Here is a 26,533-nt window from a genome sequence, read left to right on the forward strand (position 1 = left end):
TTCTATCTTTTAGCACCCAAATCCAAGGTGCAATTTGCACAATCATCAAAGTCCTTATTGGAGTCCAAAGAATTCAAGATGTAACATCTCTTGAATAGGAAAAGGTTGCCACAAGTTTTAATAAATTACATAATTTTTGCCAATGATCCAAAAGTTCTGCCTACTAAATATTTGAATTTTATTTTCTTAGAACATGAAATTACTGCTGGGTTTTTTGTTTTATTTTTCTATTATTCACAAATGTTTTTCTTCTGTGTATACTGAAAGTTTCAATCATATAGCAAGTCACAAATACCATTCCTACCAGGAGGATAATGTGAGGTAGCTTTGTAGTAAACTAAGTTCTTCTGGACAACTTATGTGCCTTCTATTTAAAAACAAGGTGAGTTTAAGAAATAAAAGAGAAAGCAAAGAAAGAAAAATCCAAGCCTCTTCCCTTTTCCCTGGAAACACAGACACAAGCTGAGACAGAGCCATGATCTGAGTTACTGAAGGACTTGAGGGAGTCTGAGTTCTTCTGTTGGACATTCCTGATGCTTTCTGCTGGGATAATTGGTTGCTTTTAAAGGAAATTAAAAATGGTGTAACATTGGGACAGGGAGTGCAGGGAGGAAAGGTGCCTGCTATGGCTAGAAAAATTTAAACCAAAACCAAACAGCAAAGCAGGGACTTATCTGCTACCTTCAAAATTATCCCCACTTCTTAATGATTATGGAAATAGGAGAAGAAAGGGAGAGGTTTATAATTTGTGGCCAGGATTTTATTCAGCAACGTAGCTCAGGTTGAAAATATACAGCCAGTTATGTTCTAGCAGCAGGCAGCTGCAGGGATGTTTTCTCAGACTGTAAATTCAGCACTGTCAAAGTCATTTTGGCAGGATTAATTTCAATTATCCAGTGGTAAATATCATCAGAGATTTACAGCCAGATCTCTGATATGCAAATCAAAGTGAGCATCATATATCTGGTGTAAACACAGGCGGTTGTTTAGCTTTGCAGACATATGCTCTACACCGAATGTTAAATGCAAACATTGTTATTTATGCTTTGAGCTTGAGAAATTGGTTGCAGCAGTCAGAACAGTCAGAATTGGTTTTCTCCAGTTGATCCATTCTGCACTCATTAGGCCAGTTCTTCGTTTTTCTCTCCTTCCTTTCATTAGTACAAAATACATGGAATTAGGCCAGCAAGAAATGCAATTGTGCTGTCCTGCAGCAGAGCCCAGGGTGAGGAAGTGTTTGTGAATTGAAGCCATTTCTGGTTGCTGTAATTCATCACTCATTTGTTTTCCTTTGCCATTAACATGGCAATTTTTATCTACTCACTGTAATTTCCCCCATCATCAAATTTTATTTTAAAATTTTAAAACTCGTGTTTGCCTCGGTGTTCAGTCATTTCTAATATACGTTGGTGCGTTTGTTAAAATGCAAATTTTAGAAGTGACCAATCATGATTATTGTTAATTCTCCTGAACAACCTCTAGGATAATGTCCTCTTACTGAGGTGTTAATATATTATTTTACTTATTTCCAAACATACAAAAAAAAATAATTGTTGACATTTTGCTTCTCTGCAACAAGACCATTTTCACTTCTTTGCCCAAGTGTCAGATGTAGCTGACATTAATTACTAGTTTATATAAATAAATCCTTTTTTGCTCTGAAGCCCCTATTAAAATTGTCTTCTGTTGTGACTTCTCTCCACTTAGTACCTGCTGTTTATAGTTTCATTTCTTCTCCTAAGAAGCATTTAATTTTGCGAAATTTAGGGTAAGTATTTAAAGAAATCAAGCAGGAATGGATTTTTTTTTTTTTTTTTTTACTTAGAAGCCCCTCATCAGCTTTCCTTGGAATGATACCATGGAATGATACCATGCAACCATGGCACTGCCTGTGTTTTATTAATGCCCACCTTGAGTGGGTGAAGTACAGGACATGGTTACGTTGATTTTAAATTGCTGTTAGACTTTGGGGTGTTTTATTTTTCTCTAGTTCCACTAAAGCAATGATTTAACATTTTGCCAAGTGCACTGGTTACACTCTTTGCTTTGTACCATCAGAGCCCAGGGTTTAGCCTGGCTTCACCTGCCACCCTTGAAATTCATATTTTCCTTTTCTTCCTTTTCCCTTAAGCGATGGACAACTTTGAAATGCAATATTTACTCGCAGATTTGTAGAGTTTGTTTTTTTCACCACACCAAATTCTGAAAAAAATCACTTCTGAAAGGTTTTCTAGTATCAGAATGGAGCTGTATTTTCCCAGTTTGAATCAGGGTGAGTGTGTGTAGCCAGTCCTTGTCCAGATTCCCCACTGGAGATGACACTTGTCTGGCTGGGACACGAGCCACACGAGCTCTTCTGGCCAGATCCCACTTTTCATTGATTCCAGTAAAAGTGGAGCTAATCTATTTTCAGAGAAGACAAATGTCCTCCAGGAAATTAGAAGGCAGGTAGAAGAACTCAGAGGAAATGTGGAAGGACCATTTTTGGGTAGTTTGTAATGTCTGACCTGACAGCACAGCAGGAAATGCTTGCCATTTTGATAAAGGAGAATTCCCTTTGGAATCCTCCAAGGAGCACTGGAGAGACAAGCTGCTATTAATCCTTCAAATCAAAACCAGGCCTGTGCCCAAGTCTCCAAATTTATAATTATGCTACAATTCCATAACACATTTTTCAGGATCAGGAAAGTCTTAAAACCTCGTTGTTATAATTCCCAGAGAGCCGATTGTTAAAAATCAATTTGAAAATGTGAATTATCAAGGAAAAAATTCTATTCAAAGCAGAGCTATTCAGTTAAGGGGAAGATACAGCAAAATCTTCATAACACTGGATAAAATGAAGTTTGAAGAACAAAACTTTACAGGAAGTGTAGCTTGAACTCCATGTTGTAAACTTAAATCACATTGTGGATTTAGTATGAGACAACAGGCATGAGTAATGAGAAATGTTTATTATGGTCACATATTTGCAGGTCCCAAAGGGCAGGAAAATCTTAGCTGATTCCCATGGAATGCCTAAGCTGGGGAAACCATACCATTATTTACATGCAGGGAAATAAGCAGAGAGGTGACTCGAGGCCATAGGGTGAGTTCCAACTGAAGCCATCATTAAAACCCTGATTTTCCATTCCTTGGGGACATTAAAAATATGTAAAGATTAGTTCTCTTCAAATCTTCCTGCTGGGTGAGAAGGAAGAAAATCAGTATTGGATTTCCAGTAATAATATAGATCCATGAAAAGTAGATGTTTATGTGGTTATTAATTACTCTGTAAAACAAGACAGGAGTTGTGGAACTTCTGCTAAAATATTTGTACTGGTGGATGTTGGCTACTAAAATAAAGTCTAAATAAATCCATGTTCTCTCTGGATTTTACTGGAAACGTCTGTGGCAATTTTAGCCTGTGCACAGGAGGCATATTTGAAGATCTTAGTAGTTAAAGTGATAATTATTCTTTTTAATTCAGAATATCTTGACTTTTTTTTTTTCCTAAAGCATTGAATACACAATAACATAACATAACATCATAACATAACATAACATAACATAACATAACATAACATAACATAACATAACATAACATATCATAATATAAGTGCTTTGCTTTCTGATTTCTGCTTCTGGTCTTGAACAGAACAATTCTTGCACAGAACAATTTTTTATTAATGGAGGGGGGAAAAAATCAAGTTGCTACTTTATTTTTTTAAAAAACTGAAGCTGAAAATGGAGCTGCTTTCTAAAATGTCTGTGTTTTACAGATATTTCTAAAAAGTTTTATCTGAACTCTACCATAATATTTCTTTCATGAAAAGATAGTTGAGAAAGATGCACTTGATGTACATAAAAGGCTGTATCATTTCCAGATCTCAGAAGTTTCTTTGCTTCCATTGTTTCAGCATCCAGTATGGCTTGGATAAAAACATACTGGATACAATTGTTAAGGGTTTTTTATGTTCTAGTTCTCCTCCTTTAGGCCAGGTTCCCTAAATTATGTGTAATTGGCTGAGAGGCTCCTGTTGGACAACAGGAAGCTTTATTTGATTTGGATTTGATTTGGATTTGATTTGATGAGGAAATGTGTTTCTCTGGAGGTTGAACACCTTTGTGCTTGGTGTCCCTCACTTGTCCAAACACCTCCTCCATTCCCTGGGAGCTGCTTCAGGAGCAGGAGGAATGAGAGAGGTAAAACTGAGGCTTCCTTCCACCAAATCCTAACCAGAGCAGGTCCAAAAAGCTGAGTCTGCTGGGGTGATGTGCAGTGGAGGAAGCTCAGGAGCTGCTTTTTTCTCTCTTTGACAACGTGCAAGTTGAATTCTTTGTTTTATTTGCAAGTGTGCAGGTATTATAACCTGCAAAATGTTAGCCAGATCCTGACAGGGTGTTTCCACTGTCCTACATTCAGAGCTCAAATGCAGAGGATCAGCACTGCAGGCACTCAGCACATTTAAATCAGATTATAGTTTTCCACATCCAGGCTCATTATCCAGTTGTTTTCTTTCTCCCTCATGTTACAGTCACTCATTACTGGCAGGCTTTTCTTTACCTAAGCTGTTTTCCTAGAAATCCTGACTTACAGTATCTCCACCAAACCAGAAATTAATTGTACCAACAGAGTAATTCACAGAGCAGTGAAAACTGTCAGATATTATTACACAACTCAGGGAAGACAACAGCTCATTAAAATGATGTATCTCCATCACTCCCACATCCTGTCAGTCCCAGCTTGTGCAGATTTTACACACACACACTCTGTGATCCACGATCAAGGGGAGCACTGTCACCTGCAGCACAGGTAATTGTAGCTTATTTCCCTGCTTGTCTCCCTTGTGAACTAAAAAGAACAGGAATTCATCTTGCTATTCATAAACAGCAATAGTCTGACAGGCATTTCCACATATCCACCTGAATGTGAGCTATTTTTAGCTGCTGATGTCTCCTGGTTTGAAATTAGATGTATTGGTCATTTGGTTTCAAAGTAAAAGTCTGCTCTAGTGGATGCCTTAAAACATGTAAATTCCTCTTGTATTTTTTTTTTATCTGTTTTTGAGTTCTTGTCCTCTGGCTCCAGGTAGTCTTCAGATGTGTCTGTGTGTGATGCTTTTGGGTTTTATTTTTCTTCCTTTTTATTCTTTTCTTTTAAGGGTTCAGATGTTACACAAGATTATTTTCTCTCCCAAGTGCTGGAACTCTAAGTTGTGCAAACTATTAGAGCAAACTCGATTCATCTTTGTTTAACCTCAGCTGGAAAATGAGCACCAGTCACATCTTATCCCTATAACAATTAATTCTTGCATACAAAAGAAGTGCCCTGGGTCTTTAATTGACGTTGGAAGACACTGAATTGTGTTTGAACTTCCTTAAAATGTGAATAAATACTATTTCCAGCCCAGTAGCGATTTCTCTTCTCTGTGGCAGTTTTCAAAAACTTGGGGCTCATTTCTGTGCTCGCTCTTTACACTTCCCTAAGTGTTCAGACCTCATACAAATAACACATCTTCTCTGGAACCTCGTGTGGGTTATTTGATCTTTGAGACACATCTCCAAATCCTCCAGCAGAGCCAGAGCTGTAAGGTCTGTTCCTGCATGATTCCAGTGGTTAAGCCCAAGAAAACAGCAGACATGACCACTCTGACACTTCCCAGGAAAATAAAATGGGTTTTGCCTTGGTGCAGGTGAAGATCAGGATGAAGAAAATAAAAATTTCCCTTCTGCACTTTAATATTTGTAGGTTTTCTGATGTGGATTGAGACACATCATCACACAAAAAATCCTGTTCTAGGCTGACCAATATCTTTCCCAGCTAGGAATCAATTCACCATCTGCAAGACAATTTTTATGCATCTATTTACTGAACTCAGAGCCTGCAAAGGCGTGTGTGTCTGTGGGAAACCTATTAAATATGTATTGGAATTATCCACTTGATGCAAACCCAATGAATTCCTTTATATTTTAGTGTCTCTTTCAAGCATATTTCTGTCACCAACACAAACATTCTAGATAATGGAATCTTAATATGGAGACTGCAGTAAAATGTCAACAAAATTTGTGAATTATTTAATACAGAGCAGACGGTCACGGAGTGTTTCTGTGGCATAAAGGGCACAGGAGTTTGCAGCACACTGCTCATTTCCCTACTCTGAAACTCAGAGAAAAAGGTAAAAATTCTGTGTGTGATCTGCAGTTATGTTCTGCTCCTTTAAAAACCCTTTATATATATATATGAATTTCAGGGGTTTATATTTGTATTTATATATATATATATAAATAATTAAACAATATTAATAATATATGTATTAAATTCAGGGTTTGTTTCATAGTGATTCAGATCTTAGCTGGCTTTGGAAGGTTAAGATTGAAATGAGGGTTTGGGGACACTGCAATACCAGGTGTGAAGTGAGCAGCTGGCACTGTGGGTTGATGAAAACCTAATTCTAAGTGTGTCAGCCTTCTAAGTGATCCATATCAGGTTATCAGTCATGGCTTGACAGCACTTTGATTACATATTCAGCACCTTCAACAACTGTAAACTGAGCTTTGCTATGTGAAGCTGAAGGTTTTAGTAGTGCCTTGCAAAGGCTTCTCTTTCCCTGGAGAACAGTGGATAGATACTCTTCTCATACAGTGACATTTATTTTGGGTGCACACTGGGATTAGACAGGTGTCATTATATTATATTGTATTATATTATATTGTATTATATTATATTATATTATATTATATTATATTATATTATATTATATTATATTATATTATATTATATTATATTATATTATATTATATTATATTATATTATATTATATTATATTATATTATATTATATTATATTATATTATATTATATTATATTATATTACATTATATTACATTATATTACATTCTATTCTATTCTATTCTATTCTATTATATTATATTATATTATATTATATTATATTATATTATATTATATTATATTATATTATATTATATTATATTACATTATATTACATTATATTATATTCTATTCTATTCTATTATATTATATTATATTATATTATATTATATTATATTATATTATATTATATTATATTATATTATATTATATTATATTATATTATATTATATTATATTATATTATATTATATTATATTATATTATATTATATTATATTATATTACATTACATTATATTATATTATATTACATTACATTACATTGCATTACATTATATTTATTATATTGTATTATGTTGTGTTGTGTTATGTTATTTTATCATATCATATCATATTATATCATATCATATCATATTTATTTATTATAAATATATAATATATATATAATAATATACATTTTAGTTAATTTATTTTTTATTATATAATTATATATATTATATACATAACTATATATAACTATATATAACTATATATATAACTATATATAACTATGTATAACTATATATAATATATATATAGATAGATATAACATTACATCCATAATGTTAACATTATTGATATAATGATCCCTGTTATCAGGGGAACAAAGTTGGAACAAAAAAGGAATGTAAACCAAACTGTTCACATCCAGGAAAGGAGACTAAATCTCTGCTCTGACACTTTGTGCTTGTGTTTCAAGTTAATCTTTTCCTTCCTCCAGCTGTTGGCAAAAGGAAATCCAGCCCTTTTCCAGCTGTGTTTGGGGAAAATGGGGGTGCTACATAATCTAAAAGTGCTGGGAAACCTATTAAATGCTGGGAATTGAGCTCTTCCCATTCTGTGTTCACTCATCTGGGTGGAGCAGGCTCTTTATTCTTCACTCCACAGATGTTTGTTAGGGAGCCTCCAATGACACTGGTTTTGTTGTGGCTCCATGTCTAAGGGCACAGCAAATCCATTATTCATAAAACCCTCCCAAGTTCACAAAGCCACTGAACAGTGCTGCATGGCTCCTTAAAGCTGCCACCCACTCAAATCCATTTCATTTGGACAAATAAAGAAACTCTGCACTGAGGAAAACCAATTTGAAAGCACACTGAAATTCATTTTCCTCACTTAAATATTGAAGTGGGTATATTTATTGCATCTCAGCCTTGTTGTACTGTTTTCAAAAAGAATTTGCTTGTTTAATAGGTCTAAAGAAGTTTCAGTAAATCTAAAATGTGGAGGAAAATAAACTAACATCCGACAAGAGTCACAGTGATTTTTATGCACATGACTTGGGATTAAAGGCATAAAAGAAATACATTAAAAATAAATCGAAAAATACTAAATTAATAAAAAAAAATTAAGAGGTAGATAAATAAACTTATGACCTGCCAGTACTGCTTTCTTTATCCTATATAGAATTTCATCACTATATGCTAGAGCAGCAAATGGGTCCAGAGGTAAAACAATGGTGCAGGTTTGGTTTGTTTTGGGGGTTTTTGGGGTGCAGGGGGTTTGCTGGATTTGGGTTTGGTTGTTTTTTTGAGGGCTGAAAGCTGCTTTGAATCAGTTTTATGGCAACTGTGTGGATGTAGTGGAGTTCTCTAGATTTATTCTGCTGGCCTCCTGTATAGTTCTTGTTCCAGTTTTTCCCTTTTGTTGGTAGTTTTCCAACAATGGTGGGGTTTTTTATTTGTTTTTTTTTCTTGAAGAAAGGCAAGAATTTTGTGCTAGTGCAGACCTGGGTCATCCATCATGAAATTTAATGCAACTCCCAGCAAACAGAAGCCCAAGAGCCACTTCTTGTTCTCCTCATCAGCTGCTCCCTGATTGTGGTCACAGCACAGAACAAAGCTCTCCCTCCTAAGCCTTCATTTAATAAACCCAGAGCTGGATCTCTCAAAGAGCCCAAGGGCTTGATTGAAAATGTGTTGGTGCAGCCACATTGTCACATGGGAAAATCCCATTATTTGGGCACCCAACAGCTGTAGGAATTTCAGACTCTCCCTTGTCCAGGCAGTTTGGAAATCTCACCCTAAATTGGTTAAATTTTTATATTTTCATATAGAGAATATGTTTTCATATAGAGAATATTCTCATATAGAAAATATGACATGATAGAGCTTTATGGGATGAACACAGTAGGCTTTGGCAAGGTATTTTAGGCTTTAGTGTTACAGGAGTGGCATTTTTTAAAAGTGTGCTGTTATCCACTGTTACTGAATTAAAATAAAATTATTAAAAAATTAAAAATTTAATTAAAAAATTAAATTAAATTTAAATTTAAAAATTTAATTAACAATTAAACTTGTTAAAAAACAATTATTTCTTACATTGTCTGTGAGTTTTCAGAAGGAATAGATCAGATCAGCCTCAGAAAGAAAACATGTGTTCCAACGTAGTAAGTTTATCTGGTCTTCAGGTGTAAATATATTTCAAAGTTTGTTTTTCATTGTCACATTTGTTATTTTCTGTGCTGTGTCTCATCATTCAGTAGCTGTGCATATAATGCCATATTCTTTACTTATTAACATGATCGTGTAGAAGAGTGAAATTATGATGACAAGGAAGAGAATGAAAGAAATAACAAATTCTTCAGGGTGGCTGGAATGCACCATAAAGGGGGTCTGAATGTGGAGTGCAGATGGCTCATCTTCTCCACAATATTTTATTAGAACAGAGAAAAGCCTAAAACTGTGAAATAACCTGTTCAAATAGTTCTTACATAAGTCTTAATATACAGACACAAAATATTAAATCATGTGACAGAGATCCATCAAAACACGTGTGTGGTGTTGTCTTCCAAAAGTGAGGAGGGATGGAGACACCTGCATTTTCTTGTTCAGGGTTAGCCTGGAAAGGGAGTGGTTCTAGAGGTAAACTTTTTGTTATAAATATTAAAATCAAAAAGACACAAATGATAAGATCGTGGCAGCTTCATCTGGAGTGTGGAGCAGGCTGTGCCTCAGTGCTGATGGCAGCTGGTGTGGGAAGTGAGGAGAAGCCACTGTCACAGGGCACAGCTCCTTGTCCTGCTCTGTTTCATATCTGTTTAAAAGGGTGACAGGTATTTCATTACTGAGCTTGTGCTGATCTCATTAGCTTGTACCCCTGAGCCTGGAGGAGGGAGGAGATAATTGTTTCATTAAACAAGGCCCTGGTTTGCAGTAAATGATTTTTGATGCTCCTGTCTTCACCTGCCCAACAAAACATAAAATCCCCTGAGGAAACTTGATTTGCAGAAAGTGCTGAGCAAGGGTAAGAGTCAGAAAATAATTTAAGAATCACCATGTACCTTTCTGAACCTGGGTGTAGCTTGCTCCTGGACTGAGGTTGGGAATTCTGGGATAGGTGGCTCTGCCTGTTGCAAGGGAGACACAGGCATTTCCAAGGATGAGGAATTTGTGTTCTAGTGCCTGGCTGAAGGACTGAAACAGGATTTTGTTCCATCACTATGAAGTACAAGAGCTGACCCTAGAGGGGAAGTGCTTCAGATGCTGTCGCTCCGAGTGCTGGGAGCACCGAGCTGCACAAAGCTTTTCCTTTGGCTGATGGAATTCATTTTCTGCAGACAGGCTTGATGGAAAAGTTAGAAGCCATAGCCACAAATGGATGGTTTGATACGTGGGTGTTGATTTTCCAGAGGCAGAGGAAAGAATTCAACCTGGATTTTGAAATATGGAATGTAGGGTGTGTGCTCCTGCATTGTGCTTGTTGTGGGTACCAGTCCCAAATCCCCCTGGTGTGTTACAGATGTTCTGGGAATGCCCAGAACATTCCCATTAGAGCAGTGTTAACAAATATCTCATTTCTGACTGACAGCTAGGGTGAGAATTACTAATTCAGTCAGGATTACTTTAGATCACTCTCTGGCATCGCTCTGTTACACACTTTTTCAAGCAAGACCTTGTAATTGACTTGGTCTGTTTTGACCAAGCCAATGAAAAGGACACCTAAGATCTACATTTTGGATATAAAAGCCTAAATATTCTTCTGTCCCATGATTTTCAAAGTCATTTTTGTTGCCATAACTCTTGGGAAAGTACAATCCTTGTCAAATGAAACACAATCCAAATTTGAAACATAAAAATGCTGAAAAATTTGGATTGTGAGTAACAGGCTTCTGTTTGAACTAAAGTTGTTGAAATAAATTCCCAAAATTGATTTGGAGCCCAGTTTCAGTGGGAAGTGAGCTTTTGCAGCAGCTGTTGCCATGAGCTGAAATGTGCTGCCAACAATCAGGTGTTGAGCAGTGAGAACTTAAAGATACTTTGATGAGCTACAGCCAAACCTACATAGTAAAAGAGACTGAAGAATATATTACCATCTTACAAAAATACCATAAACCATTCTCAAGCAGAGATTTTCTGTCTTACTGTTTTTTCTTTCCTTTAAAAAAATTAAAGCTTCACACCAAAACCCCTTCATCTGGAATCAGACAATAATACATATAATAATACTTCTCATAGAACACTTCATTTGTTCAAAGAAATGCAAGACATTAAGAAACTAAATCTTCAGTGTAATAATGAGCAGATTCATTATTCATGTTTCAAGCCAATAAAAAAAGGAGATAGATTATTGGCAAAGTTTTCACACCTTCTAATGAAAGCCTAAGTGGAATATTATTAATTCAGTAACTTGAGCTTTTCACTCAAAAAAAACCATATAAAGCTATTGGCAATCATATTTAGTATTCTCAATGTTTATCAAAATAGAACCTGAGTTTGGGTAGCATTGGAATCAATCAAGCACCAAAAGGTAATTGATTAAATTTCTATTTTGCTTATTTTTGCCAGAGTTCCAACCAGCCACAGTCCCAGGGAGAGTCTTGGTTCTGTAAAGCCCACCCTACTGATGTCTGTGTGCACTTGATACAGAAACCTGGTAAAAAATCAGGTTTTTATTATTTCCCAGGCTGGCATCAGGCAGCCAGGCCTGTGTCCAACACCACAGCTACCAGTGGTGGCCTCAAAATTTTGTGTTTTATTTTTTTGTCTGAGAGTATTTTTTAACTCAATGCTGCATTTCTGTGTCTGCCTGGTAGTGGAAGTTTCCATACACTCAATAAACACACAGCTTCTACTTAAATACACACACTAGAGCTCTGCCAGAAAAATAAATACAGTGTTATAATTGGCTACTTTTCCAGTAATACATATTGTGTTACATAAATTATCAGGAATTGAGGCAAATAAGCACTTTAATCCCAAAGGTAAGGCATGAAGTTTTGCAACCTTTTTTCTCCTGCATTCACAGCACTCTCTTTCAAGGACTGTGATTATTTGGCTGTTACCTAATTTCGCTGCAGAATAGAAATCTGACTGGAGCATTGCTTTCTGCTGGTTAATTATAAATTTATTAGGGGAATTTTGCCAAATGTCCCTCACTATTAGACCTCACTGAATCTGAAGTTCAAGCTATCAGACTTCATTTAATGTAATGTATTGCTCTCCTTTTCTGTTCTGCATGTGCTTTTTTGTATTTTTTTTGTTCTCAGGTACATTCAATTTTCCCTTTCTGTGTATTATTTGCCAAAGAGGCTCTTTCAAGTTATAGAAATGGGACAAAGTAATGTTTAGAACAGCAGAATATGTAAGGAGGCAAGGTCCCTGGGGATGAAATGAATTTCCAGCACAATAAAATAGCTTTCCTCTCCTGTTTGGGTGTTGCTGTTGACAGCACACGAATGGCTCAGGGATGGGAGGGTGTGGAGTGGGAAGGGAAATACTCACCAAGTTTATGGGAACACTGAGGGACCTGCACCTCTCTGCTGTGGGAAGGTTTTAACCTCCTGAGATGCTCTCAGGAGTGAACCCCAGAGTGCTTGGGACTGGGCTGGGGGCACTCAGTGTGCTCACACTCATCAAACCAGACCCACATTTAAGGACCACCATGGTCAGGCACTGCCCTTCAACCTTCTCTTGGAGTTTTGCTAAAAGTGGGGGCTCACAATGAGTGTGTGACAAATTTGGAACAGACTGGGGGGTACCTGGGGGTGAAGGTGCATCCTGTGGGAGCACAAAGCCCAGGGTGTTCCTTCCACCAGCAGGGTCAGGAGAGGGTTGGCACTGCAATTCCCTCTTGCAGCAGGTGGAATCTCTTCAGCTACTAAATCCTGGTGCCTTCTATTACAGTTTTCAGCAGGAGCTGAAGCAGAGCTGGTGAGAGTTGAGTCTTTGCAAACTTTGAGGGAGGGGAAAAGAGCTTTGCTTGATCTCAGAGAGAAAATCTGCACTCAAAAACAAACTACTGCAGCCTTTCAGAACTTACCAAGCAAGTCAAAAATGTAACTGCTGACGTTGACTTATGTCCTGTCAGTGGAAGGACTCAGTTTGATGCAGTTCAGAAGCTCTGTGTTTTAACAGTACGAGTGTTGGCAAGGAGATGTGAGAAAAGGATGTTACAAGATTTTACAGCACACTTACAAACCTGCTGAGTCAGATGAGGAATGTTTGTTGATATACCTAGAAAACACTAATAAAACATTTGTGTCATGTTTGGGGTTTTTTCTTCCTTGGTTAAGTCTTCCTATTTGGGAAGCTTTTGCTTTGCTTTTGGCAGAAGGAGGAAGACAAGGACTGAGGAAGGGGGGATAAATCCCACCCTTGCACTCAGCAGTTAAGTCCATCTCCCTTCAGGTTCCTTTTAGATGCTCAATTTACTGTGCACCAGAGCAGTGTCAGGCTCCTGTGGTGACAGACCTGGATTGGGGGTGGGATGTGCTCACTGTGTCCTTCAGCCCCTCAAAGCAGCCCCTGATGGGAGTGGTGACAGCAGGGTTTAATATTTAATCCTGCTTCTGCTCAGTCTGAACTTAAAAAATTGAAATTATCTGACACCAGATTTCACCAGAATGAGAAAGTTGTGAGTTGCTCTGCAAACTGATCCTTGCCAGGGAAACCCTGACTCGGAGCTTTGCTTAAATCAGGGGATTGCTCCTTGTTTTGCAGAGCACTCAGATCACAGAGATTTAAATGTTCCACGAGTGCTAAATATGAAAATTAATTACACAGAGAAGCATTAAATTTGTATTCTCTTTCTAAATGTTTCTAAATACTGGAGGAGAAACATTTGCATTGTCACAGAAGCTGCAGGAGCATCTCCTTTAACGCTGCATTTTCCAAGTGTCAAACCCTGGTTTGAGAGGAGGCACAAATGAATGTTCACAATTGGAAGAGAGCTCCATTTTATTAAGCAAAAGTAATAATAGAACAAAGTGTTTCATATTGACAGCATCACACTGTTGTGTATCTTTCCAGAGACAAATGTACTTTCTAGAGTAAGTGTCCTCACATGTCAATGTCTCAGAAAATGTGTTACATTTAGTAAAATAATGGGTAAAAAAAAATAAAAATAAATAAATCACTGTCACAAATGATGGCAGGCACTTTTTACTGAGATACTGGTAGTTTTACATTCTTTGACATGAATAATCAGATGTGTCATATGTGAAGCTACCTAGAAATAAAATAGAGGTCATAAAATGTAAAGACATGATAGGATGCATTTATAACAGCATAAACCAAGCTGGCATTTTAATGTCTTAAGCCAGCCCATTTGCTATCCTTGGCCATTGATCTTGGCTGGGAAAGTTCTGTGCTGAATTTAAACTCCTTTTGGAGATAGAGGCATATGATGAGAAATTGATAGGATTAGGTTTTGTTAGAAAGGATTCTCCTTTTGGCTGTTACAATTCCAGCCCAACAGGAGCACTGGTTGTGGTGTGTTTTTACAAATCTTCCTCAGAAATGCTGTGTCCACCTTCACAGAACTTTGTGACTTTCTGGTGTAACTGGCCCTGGAAATTTTTGTTTGCAGCTCACACAGAAGAACATTTCTCAATAGATATGAGAGAGACTTTAGTTTAGTGTTTGCTCTATGGGATGATTTGGTGTTTTGGGGAAGGTACTACAGTTTGGGAGTTCCTGTTTGGGAATTCATTGTTTAATGAATTCCTCTGCAGGCATGGGAAAAGGTGGGTGGGAGAGGCACTGACTCCAAAGAACAAGCTCAAAATCTCATTAATTTCAAATGGCTGTGTAGGTAGTTTTAATTACAATGCTTGAACTAAGATTCAAAATGGCATGTAAAATAAGTAATGATGGCTGCCTAAGTACTCACTGAAATGGTATCACCCTCCATTCCCCCAATTTTTCCAACCACATGCTTAAAAAAAAAAAAAATATATATCAAGAAAGGGGAAAAAAAATCTCTATTCCATAGGATTGCCAGCATGTGTGGGGTGGTTTTTGAAACACATAAGTAGCAGAAAATTTGGCCACATGTTGTCTGCCTCCTGCCTGTGGTTTGCTGCATATTTGGTAGTGAGAGCTGCAATTTCTTTTTCTTTGCCTCCTTTGGGCTCAATTCTTTGTGGATATAACTTTTCTCTAGTCTCTCAGCCTTCTTTGGGCTGAATTCTTCTGGGATCCTCCCTCCTGGGGAGTTCCACCTATCTCAGTCTTTATTATTTGAAGAAAACTCCCGGGGTCGTTAGAATCTTGTTTCTCGTGTTTATTGAAGGATCTTTACAAAATTTAACAGGTCTCTCTAGGCTGGTTACAAGGTTAATCTTTGCAATTTGGTACGTTTCTTTCTTCTGATGGTACAAACAAGGCCTTGTGGCACACTTCATGTTTGATACACAAAATGGCTCCGAACTACGCAGTTCTTTTATCTTTATACCTATTTTTATCCAATTAACAATAGACACGTATATTATTTTTCTTAATGACCCAATGACCCATCACCTCTGTGATGCACTGCGGCATTTTCTATCCAATCACTAACTATTACCCAAAAACCTCCAGGAGAAGAACATGAAGAAGAAAGAAGAAGGACAAGGGACAACACCCTAAATCCTCCATATTGTCTCCTGTTCTCTAAACTACTTTTTTACCCAGTGATTTAAGAAACTTTCTAATCTACACACCTACCTTTCCTATCTAACTTTAGCATTTGTTTTCATGTATCGCCATGAAAACATGCACATGAATTTCATGTTATATGAAATTCAGTGTTTTCCTGAATCTTAGAACTAAAAATTAAAAACAAGGGCACACAGTCTGTATCTCAGACTCCAACAAGAGCAGGCTGGGCACTGCTTTGTTCTTCCTGAGTTTCACTGGGAAAGCATGCAGGGCAAGAGGAATCTCCCCACTGCCTGCACTCCCTTTCAATTACAGCAGATGGAATATCTGATGGGCATTTTTCTGTCTGCTCTTCTACATTTGTGCAGAATATTCACTGAAGTCTTATTTGAGTGGAAATCTTTCATATCTTTTGTTTTCAATGCAGTTTTACTGAAAGGCCTTTGGAATTTGAATGAACTGTTCTGGAATGTGGTTTTCAAAGGAGAAGTCTCTAGAAATGAAATCTTCCCAATCTGTTGAGATAATGGTATCAATATTGGTATGGTTAATTGAAGCCAACATTCCTGGCACAGGTGTGCTTCTGGATTGGAATCTGTTTGTTTGAAACTCTCAGGAAACATCCAAACCTGGTGAGGTAGAATGAAGGCTGATTTACTGATGGACATCATTACCTGACGTGGGTTTAAGGGAGTGGAAATGACTGCAGAGGAAAAGAAATCATTGAGGATAATTAGTGCTGTACTAACACAGGGAAAGGATGAAGGTTGGAGTGGTGTCTGAGTGAGGTTCAGCATGCAATCTGAGCTACTGAGCAGCATTTCTCTCGTGGCATCGTTTATTGAGAACCTCTTGAGGCATCAAGATTTGTGCAAGTGTCTAACCTGCTGTTCATACATGATCCCCTCTGTCTTCTGAACCAGGATATTCAGAGTTTGTGAGGCTTGCATCCATGAGACTCTGTTCACAGTGAGAAAAATACTCAGTGGATGTAGCTACAGATTTATTCTAATGTAGATTAACTTGTACCATTGGATAGAAACATGAGCTTCCATGAAAAAACCAGGGTGATGCTCTACCCTTCCTATCAACCTCTTTTTTAGTGGAAAAAGAACATCTAGATAAATTGTTGCCCTTTCCAACCAGAAGATGGCTGGTACGAGAAAATCTTGCTGAAATTATGTCTCAGCTGGAAGGAAAGATGAATTTATTTTATGTAGCATTGGGGGAAGGTTCTCAGAAATACTCAGTCAGTCAGTTATCAGAGTGGTAAATGAGATCTCGAGAGCCAGAGCTCATCAGTGTGCAGTGACAGGGAAGTGGGAAGGAGAGAGGCTGCATCAGGGCTGGGTGTTTGTGTTCCTGATGGAAAAGTGCAAATCATTTCCTTCCCTTCTGTTGCTGCCATGGTCCATCACTTCAGTCCATTTTCACCTTGCTGAGGGATTCTGAATGGGCCTTCCTGCTTTGGCACCTAATTAATCTCTCACAAGCCTGTTCTTGCAGCCTGGCTGCCTGGGATGGTCCAGATCTTACATCAGTGCCTGACAAACAAAATACCATTTTTTTCCTTTACCTGCCTTCCTTTTCCTGTGTTCTTTCACCCCAAGCCCAGTCTAGCAGGCTGAAGACATTGTTCTTCCCCATCCTTTGAAGACGGCATAGACACACCCTGTAAATACAGGAAAATATTCCCTTTCTTCCAATGGAACCACTCTCACACTGTGGCATGGAAATCTGTCTATGTTTTCAAAAGTGCTAAGTGCCCACAAAAAAAATGCAGCAGGATTTTCCTTGTCAGAAACTGTTCAGAGCCTTTACACTGGAACACACAAGCTGGAAATGATTGGGCACCTTTGAAAAATGGCATTCCTAGGCACAAATAGAAGTGTAAGATCTGAGATGGAAAAGGCATATTTGTGGTGTAAAACATTGAGATGAGACAGTGAGACAAAAGAATTATTTTATTGAAGTTATTTTACTGTTGTATATCAAGTGATCATGAATATCAGATACCTCGTGCAGCCAAACACTTTATGTCTGGTTTAAAATGAGTCCTTGTGACAAAATAACACATGTAGGCTATATAACAGATAACACTGGGTGGTATAATGTATTATCTATAATAGAAAAACATAGATTCTGTAAAGTGATACCAGTGGAATCTAATATTTCTTTGAAATCTATTTCCTGGATAATATTTCTCCTCAGAAGTTACTTATCTCCCTTCTGCTCTGCCTTTGTGGGGACAGGCTTGGTTTTCAGCACAGGATATCATTGCAGTCTGGCAAAGGGAAAAGCACTAAAGCAGATCTGAGGAGTTAGATCAGTGCTCAGGGGATTGTCCATGCCAACCTTGCAGCTCTCCTGGCCCTCAGGGCAGCCACTGATCTCCTGTGCTGCTGCTACAGAGCCAGCAGGAGCTCTCAGAGTCTTCTGGGGACACACAGGCAGGGAAAAAAAAATAAAATAAAAAAGGAAGAAAAATCACATCTTTAATTCCCCCCTGCTGACAGCTTCCTTAATAAATATTGTAAGAAATTTCTCTGTTAAGAGCCACCCAGTAATCTAATTTGCAAGCCCCAGTGATATATTCAGCAGCCAGCTCCAGGGAGGTGTGTTTCTACTGTCAGAATCACATGAGCAGGGAATAAAATTCTGAGCTCTGGCTGAAAGCTGCAGTAATTTATGATGAGTTGTTGGCTTTTATTTTTTCATACTATTTTTGACTCAGCTGAACAAAGAGGATAGAACTGCTACTGAGTTTACATTGATCAGTTTTTTTCTACAGTGTGCTCCCCTACCTGTTTGTTTTCACAGGATATAACAATACAAAGACTGCACATTTAAGTTTTATGTTTATCTGAAGAAATCATGGAGTGAAACACTTGTTTATAAATGAGTGATGGATCCTGGATTATTTCAATCATCCCCCCTCTTGACGTGCTTCTGAAGGAGTTGAGCCTTTGCCAGTCTGCTGAGTTTACATAATCCCAGATTTGGGATTCCCACATTCCACCTTCTGTCTTGTCTGGACTGGGGAATCCTCGGGCTCTTCTCTTCTCCTCAGCTCCAGTTTGAGGAATGTTCTGCTCTGGTGTGTGCACAGAAGCCAAAGCAAAACCCAAAAATCTTTCACAAGATTACAGCTGTCCAGCCAAGGTCAGGCTGTTTGGTGAGAGAACTGATTCCCCACGGCAGTGTCATCGTGGTTGTGCCCAGTTTCCTACAATGGGAAAAGCTTCTTGTCTGGAGCTCCACCTGTATCAGCTCCATCCCCTCAGCTGAGAAGGACCAACAGTGTTGTCTCAGAAATGAACTCATTCAAAGAAAACAAAGCAAAGCAGTGAGAAAGGCAGCCCAAAAGCTCTAGGGTGTAAATCCTCAGCTGCTCAGCTGGAAGAAGGTGCCATGGCTGGGTGTCTTCAGCCTTGAAAGAACTTTCAGAACCTCTTCACAGGTAATTCCATCTGAGCTCTGAGTTCTTGATGAGCCCCTCAATTCTTGAGGTGCAACTCTGTTCCCTCACCTCTGCTTTAAGAACTTGGAGCTTGCAGTGGTTAATCCATAGCCAGAGACTATTTGGCACTGGTGTGGTTAATCCATAGCCAGAGGCCTCTCCTTAAGGGAAAAGGGAGGTTTTGGGTGTCCACAGGGACAAGGCTTTACCCTCAGTAAAGCTTCCAGGCACCACTTGCTTTCTCTAATTCTTTGTGCAGGCCTTGAGAGGAAAACCAAATTTCCAGCACTCTGATTTTTTCAGGGTACACGTGGGCACAGTCCAATAGATCTCTCAGACCCTTTGAAATAAAGGAATTTGATGTCTATAAAAAGGAAATGGTGCTGTCTCAATCCTGCCTTTTCATCCACGTTCCTGGTTTGTTTTGTTTTTGTTCTGCATCAACAAGGTTTTTGAGGATGCACCTCGAGAACACAAAGTGGCGCTTTCATTGTTCCTCCTTAGGATTCAAAAATGTTTAAAACCCACTTGTCATTTCTTTATACCTTCCTTTTCCAGCTTTCATTACTGGGAAGCAAATACCAATGGGTTGGGTTTTGAGACTGTTTCCATGGGGCAATGCTCGGGTGAGGAATCGTTTTCAATGTTCACTTTTCCAGGGAGTAGCTGGGGAGATGTGTGAAACGTGCACTCCATTCACCTAAAGCTGTCTGTTGTTCATATTACCCTGAGTGGAGGGTGCTGCATTCCTGTTTTATTTTGTCTCTTGCAGTGAGAGGTGCAGATACACCCTGCGTGGCCATGAGGAGTCAGTCAACAGCATCGAGTTCCTGCCCTTCTCCAGCACCGTTCTCACCAGCTCTGCTGACAAGACCTTGTCTCTCTGGGATGTCAGAACGGTAAGCAGGCTTGGCCTTGGTCAGTTCCTGAATTCAGGCAAAGCTGTGATGTCTCTGTGTGACATGAGGAAAATGAAACCCAGTGTGAAATCAGAATAGAAAGTGAGGGCGATGCGCCAGTAAAATATTCACTCACACCCTTGTTATCTTCTGACCAAAAATGTCACCATGTGACACCTCCTCTAGAAGGGATCTGCCTCTCCTCCTCCAGAACTCCTCATGGAACATGCATTATTTTCTCCATATTATATCACTGCAGGTAGTGACAGAAACTCTGCCTCTCCTCCCTTGTTCTTCTCTACCTTCCATCTCTGGAACAGGTAAAAATGGATTGAGTACACTGGAGAGTGTATTTGTCCCTACTGCTTTGCAAACCAAACATGCAAATCCTGTTCAAGTAGAACACCAGAACAAGGCAAGAAGATTTTTTTTTTCCACTTTCATCAGAAAATCTAATAATTATTGCTGTTTCTGTGGTATGGAGCAACTTTGGAAGTGCTCAGATTATTCCTTCAGTTGGTGTTACAGCCACTCTGCATTTCTCAGACAGTGCAAAGACTGCAGCCTCAAATGGAGAAGGTGGAAGGGCTTTGAGAGGAAGCAGGCAGAGCTGCTGGTGTGCATGAAATGATGTTGTCATCAGAGCTATACAAACACAGGACAGGAAAAACTGCCATGGAAGTGACAGTGGAATACTTGAAATACTCATTAGGCAATTTCTATTTCTGGATCATAGAAACAGACTGAGTAGAAGGTCATTTAATAATAATAATAATAATAATCCTGGTCAGAAAGCACAATGAGTTAAAATGAAACTAGTCAAGATTCATTATTCCTAAATGCATTGGTTTGTAGGAATATTTGATATCTGAATATGAATAATTCAAAAAGAGGAAAAAAAACACTGAAGTACAAACAAAAGTGAAATGCTTAATGAAAAAATAGATTTATGCTTTGTTTCGTTTTCAATAAATCCTGCAAGGAACTTTATCTTGCAAATATCTCAGTAATCTCCTGCTCATAGCAAATTAACAGAGTCATCAAGGAGCTTTCCTTTGACAAACATAAGGAAAAAGCCTCTATATTTGCTCACCAATATTGTTTTTCAGCTGTGGGTAATTTTGCTAAGACAGGAAAGAAAACATTTTTGTGAAAAGAGAACGTTGTACATGGCACTTTGTTGTGTATTTATTCTGTTGAATTTTTTTCCATGTTCAGTGGGAAATCTTTACAGTGGTTTTGGGATAAATGCTCACAGTAAAACCTCACTTGAGGTGGTGAAATCCCTGTGAAGATGTCACCTCCCTCTAAATGCTGAATGATATTAAATGTTCCCTCCAGAAAGAAGATGAATTATTTTATTCCATTAATTGGGAACAGAGTATTTTCTCACCTCTGTGTGATCAATTAGCATTAAGGAGTACATTTAAGATACTTTTAATGAAACATGAAAACCACGCTTGAGTTTGTTTTCTCATAAATCAGATTCCTATTGCAAATCACATCTTGCTCTTCAATCATTAAGTGCAGCCAGCTCTTTATTATTAAAGATAATGGATACAGAGAACTGTAAGTCAGAGCAGTGTAAGTTGAATGGACAATGAGCTCTGGATTTGGGGCAGGATTTGGAACATAAATCTTTGTAATTACTAAGCTGGAACTCTGTAGCAGCCTGCAGACTTTGGAAACTCAGGGCATTACTTTTTTCCTCTTTTCTTTTTTCTGGGTAACAAAGTAAGATCCATCCAGTGGTTTCAAAAAAATCTTCATCACATTAATTATAATTTTAAACCTAAGGGATATGTTTGCCATAGGAAAGTGAGAACAGAGAAAGATGAATTGCTCTTGTGGCTCTTTCCAAACCTTGAGGGAGAATTACGGCTTTGGTGCTGGATTTGGGCAGGGACCACGCTCGTGCTGTGCCAGACGTGCAGTAGATCAGATGTGGAGACCCAGGCTGCAATTCTCTGCTGGGAATTTCTTGCCAGTGAAGCTGATGGCTCTGGTGCCAAGATAAGCTGCTGAATTTATTCCTCTTTGTGCCAGGTTCATAGAAAGACAAGTGTGTTCTGGCTTTTCACCAGGAAAATTCCTCGCTGACACATCAGGGAAATCATCTCCACTCGTGGATTGCAGAGTGTGTCCAGTGTGAATGTGAGAGGTGCAAAAGAGCCGTGACCCCCTGGGTGCAAATTCCTCTGCCTGGGTTAATTCCTCCCATGATGAGGGACCTGCCACTCCTCTGCATCTCCCACAGCCTCTGCAGCCATTTCTTGGGGCTGCTCACATTTATCCTGACATCATTTGAGCCAAGCTTGAACTTCTGCTCTTTTTATCAGACAGATGAGATACCAAATCTTTATACACTTAAATAATTAAATAGAAGGGATGGAAAAAAAATACGTTTTTCACTCTACATCTTTGAAACTTATTGATTTAGTAACTATCTCATCTGCTTTCTGATTTTTGAAATGTCAGGTTCTATAACTGGATATTTCATTTCTGAAAACATTGGGGAGAGACTGTCATTTAAAAGGCAGCTTGCAGTAGTAATGCCCTGAGGAATGTGTCCAACAAGGATTTGGAAAGAATTCTGTGTGTCCTTAGCAGGCCAGTCCCATTCACATCAGTTTCTCTGTTCTTGTGAACAAAGCTCAGCACACCCAGAGCTGTGTAAAAAGTCACAGCCACACAATGCTCTAGTCCTATTTGATTTTGTGAAATAACAACCATTTGAAATATTGCTCGATAATTTGTGTCCATTTTGGTCTCTACTTCTCACTGATATTCACGTTTAATATTTTAGTTATCCAGGATGTATTTCTTTGTGCAGCTCAGTGATTTAAGATGTTTTACCTGCATTCCATTTGCAGAATTTGCTGTATAACACAAATAAAAAGGATCCCACCCCACTATCAAAGTAATACCTCTGACATTCAGGGAGGAGGGCATCAAGGATGTCAACTTTTTCCTGTTTGGCTCAGAGATGACTGGAGCAGGGGGGAGGCAGCACAGCAGAACAGTGACCAGCTGCCAGTTCTGCCTCTGCACGTCAAATTGTGTCCTTGACAGTGATTTGTGGGCTGAACAGCAGAATCAAAAGTTAGAAGCTCCAAGGTAGTGTGGTCCTTGATGAATAATACAGGCACCAATCTCATAGAAAAAGGGAAAAAATCAAAATGAAATTGCCCCAAATCCTGCCTGAACAGCAGCAAGAAGCTCCCAGTAAAAACCTGGCTGTGGCTCTTTTCCTCCTCAGAGACTCCTGCAGTTTCCCCTTCCCCAGAGCGAGGGAGGGCAGTGGGAATTCAGGCAGAGCCTCCTTTCAGGCTTCTGCAGGGATATCTGTGCATGGCTCTGGAGAATCTGCATCTCTCAGGCCCTGGGAATGGATCCTGAGTGTGCTGCACCACATTTAACCCAGGCTGGGGCTCTGGGGCTGCACCACACCCAGAGGAATTCATTGGGAAGAAGTGGTCAGGAAAAAGAGGAAGAGGCTGCTGGGGGCTTCTGTAGGGAAGTGTTCTGTCTTCAAATGTGGCATGGGACAAAAGAGGTTCTTAGGAACAGCCCTTTTTACTACAGTAGTTGTTAATAAATGGCAGCTTCTGTGCTCCAGTGTCTGCTTGTCATGGTGTGCTAATGGCTCTTGAACATTAAATACCTTTTTATACATTATTAAATACCTTTTATTTATTATATTATACCTTATATTTATTATATTATTAAATACCTTATTATACATTAAATACTCTTGAACATAATAAAAATGAGTTTGATCAGGTTCCCACACAGTTGGGTCTGTGGGAAACAGCCAGGAAACCCAAAGGAGGAGCAGGAACCCTCAGCAAGCCCAGCACCACGTTCTGAGGAGTGTTAAATCGAGCTTCTGCCTGCTCTGCTCTTCCTTGGCTTTCCATCATCTGCCCCACAGAGGTCCCAAAATTATCCATCCCCGCATCCAAAGAAACAGCAGAGCAAACCCCAAGGATCTGGGGGTGCTCACTTGAGTTTTTTCCTTGTGAAAGGGCTCTGGCTGAAGGCACATGGGTCGTTTGAGGACAGTGGCCATTTCTAGGGCTTTTCACTCCATGTCCTACCAGAGAATAAATAAATCCATGCACAGGGCAGTTTCTGAGCTGTTGGCTGAGGTTTCCAGCTGTGCTGCAGCATTCTGATGATGAGCACTTGGCTGCCTGTGTGTTTCATATGGATGTGGAATAATTACAAGGATGCTGATCTAAGCTGCAGCCTTGCAATTTTCTCCTTCACGATCCAGCCCATCCTCTCCATCCCTGGGTGTCTTTGGCCTGGGACACTCTTGCTGTGGTTCCTGTTGCAGCTCAAAGCTGGTTAACTTTTAGTTAAATTCAGGGAAATTGTTCCAAGCTTATAATTTCATTAGATAACCGTTTTAATTTATTTTTTTCTAATGAAATTATCTTTTAGACCACTTATTTTCCAGTGTTTATTTTATCACTGTTTAGTCATTTCTACATTAGTAATTCCCTTACATATCATATCGCAGTTTTGTTTCTTCCAGTGAAATATAAATTAGCTTTTCAATATGGATTGTGTCAGAACCTTTTTGTTGGTGGACTTAAAGCTCATGGGAACACCCAGATCTTTGCAGGGATTCTGCCTGTCTATATTTTGCCTGTGTCCCTTTGGAATGGTCATTCACAAGGCAAATTCAGGAAAAATGATGAAGTGTTTAAGGATCAGGTGCAGGAGAGAAGCATTAAGCAGCCAAAAGGGAATGATTTTAAAAAGCAATCTGGTTGTCTTTATAATTTTTAGCCTATTCTAGTTGATTTATCCCCAAGTAAACACCTTAGACACAAAATTATCAGTCAGAATCCCTTCAGAGTATTGGATTTGTCAGTTTTATTTGAACCCTTTTGAACTCCTGAGGAATGAATTCATGAGCTGAGTAGATAGACAGGATGGGTCATTTAAAAAACCTTTGACAGGCAGTTTAAGGTCCAAATCAATCCTCTTCAAAAGTAGGTCAAAGATTGAAGTTGTCAGTATTGGAGACAAAGAGCTCTTCCATGCAAACTCCAAATCTCCTGGTGCAATTGAATTATGTTGCTGCAAATAAGGGATGTGCAAGGATAAGTCCAGTTCCTGGCATGAAGTGTAACAAATTCTGAGCTCCTGATTCTGTGCATTTGTAAATGATGGGTTCATATTTTCAAACTCCCTGTGTAAACATGAAAAGGAATTTGAGTCACAGTGAAATAGGAAATCAAGAACAAATAGTTATGAATACAGATTATGTTTTGTCCCAGAAGTAGTATCACAAAAGACAAAAGTCAAATTCAAAAAGGTTTATGTTAAATCTGTTTGGGATGCTTTCCTAGAGACTTAGTACCAGTTGTTAAAAACAGAAGTATGGTTGAGGAAAAAAGTCAAGATTGCTTTCTAATAATGGAAAAAAATTGGGGGGAAAAAAAAAACTTGATTTGATCAATGCAGTTTTTAAAAATTCTACATCCTGACTTGATATCGAAACACCTTCAGTGAAAAAGGCAGATTGCAATAAAACATTTCAAATAATGAACATATAAGTGCAACTTGGATAAGTTGCAAGAAAATAAATAAGCAAGAAAATATCCAATGTTCTTGTTTTGCTGTGAGGTTTTTTTTCCCTTCCTGAGAGGCAGGAAAATTCAAACTGCCATTCAAACTGTGTGTGGCTGCTGTCCCCAGGATCACCCTCACATTGGAACTGTCTTTCCCTTGGATTTGTCTTCAAATTAAACCATTACATCGACACTTTAACAAATTGTACAGTCAGCTGATCCCATGGGCGTTTTTCCCTGTTAAACCAGGTTTAAATCAGAATAAACCTTCTAGAATCAGACAGGTTGTTCTGCAGAGCTCAACAGTTGGACTTGATGATCTTGAAGGTCTTTTCCAGCCAAAATGATCCCATGACTCTAAAGCTCCAGGTGAGTTAGTGGCCCTAAAAATAATAAAAATAATTGTTTTATTAAGCTGTTCCTGTTCACTGATGTGCCCAGTCCTGTCCAGTGGATGTCAGAGTCCTCTTGCCAGTGGGAATTCAGCCCATTAACGAGTTGTCTTCCTCTGCCTTTCCCCCAAAACATAGAAAATTTTAATTTCAAGGGAAAGCCTTTGAGACAATAAGACAGTTGTGTGTGTTAAAGCTTAAATCTGCAGCTTGCCTTGCAATTCATGTGAAATGGATAAATAGCAGTGAGGTTAGATTAAAGTAACACTTTCCATCATGATATTCACAGTCCTTTAAGCTGCTGGAGAATCACAGGATGTGCTGAGCTGGAAGGGACCCACGAGGACCATCCAGTCCAACTCCTGGCTCTGCAAAGCACCATCCCCAGCAATCCCACGCTGTCCAAATCCTCCTTCAGCTCTGCCAG

General features: G+C 38.7%; 1 protein-coding gene across 1 annotated transcript in view; it reads left to right on the forward strand.

The window, feature by feature from the left end:
* The window catches only part of SPAG16 (sperm associated antigen 16), a 362,914-nt gene that overhangs the window by 192,628 nt on the left and 143,753 nt on the right, over window positions 1-26,533 (forward strand). Inside the window, exon 13 of the mRNA XM_058839960.1 lies at window positions 20,000-20,126. Coding sequence (XP_058695943.1) covers window positions 20,000-20,126 — 127 coding nt within the window. The remainder of the gene's footprint in view (window positions 1-19,999; window positions 20,127-26,533) is intronic.

Source organism: Poecile atricapillus, chromosome 5 (assembly GCF_030490865.1).
Source record: "Poecile atricapillus isolate bPoeAtr1 chromosome 5, bPoeAtr1.hap1, whole genome shotgun sequence".
In the NCBI taxonomy this organism is placed as follows: domain Eukaryota; kingdom Metazoa; phylum Chordata; class Aves; order Passeriformes; family Paridae; genus Poecile; species Poecile atricapillus.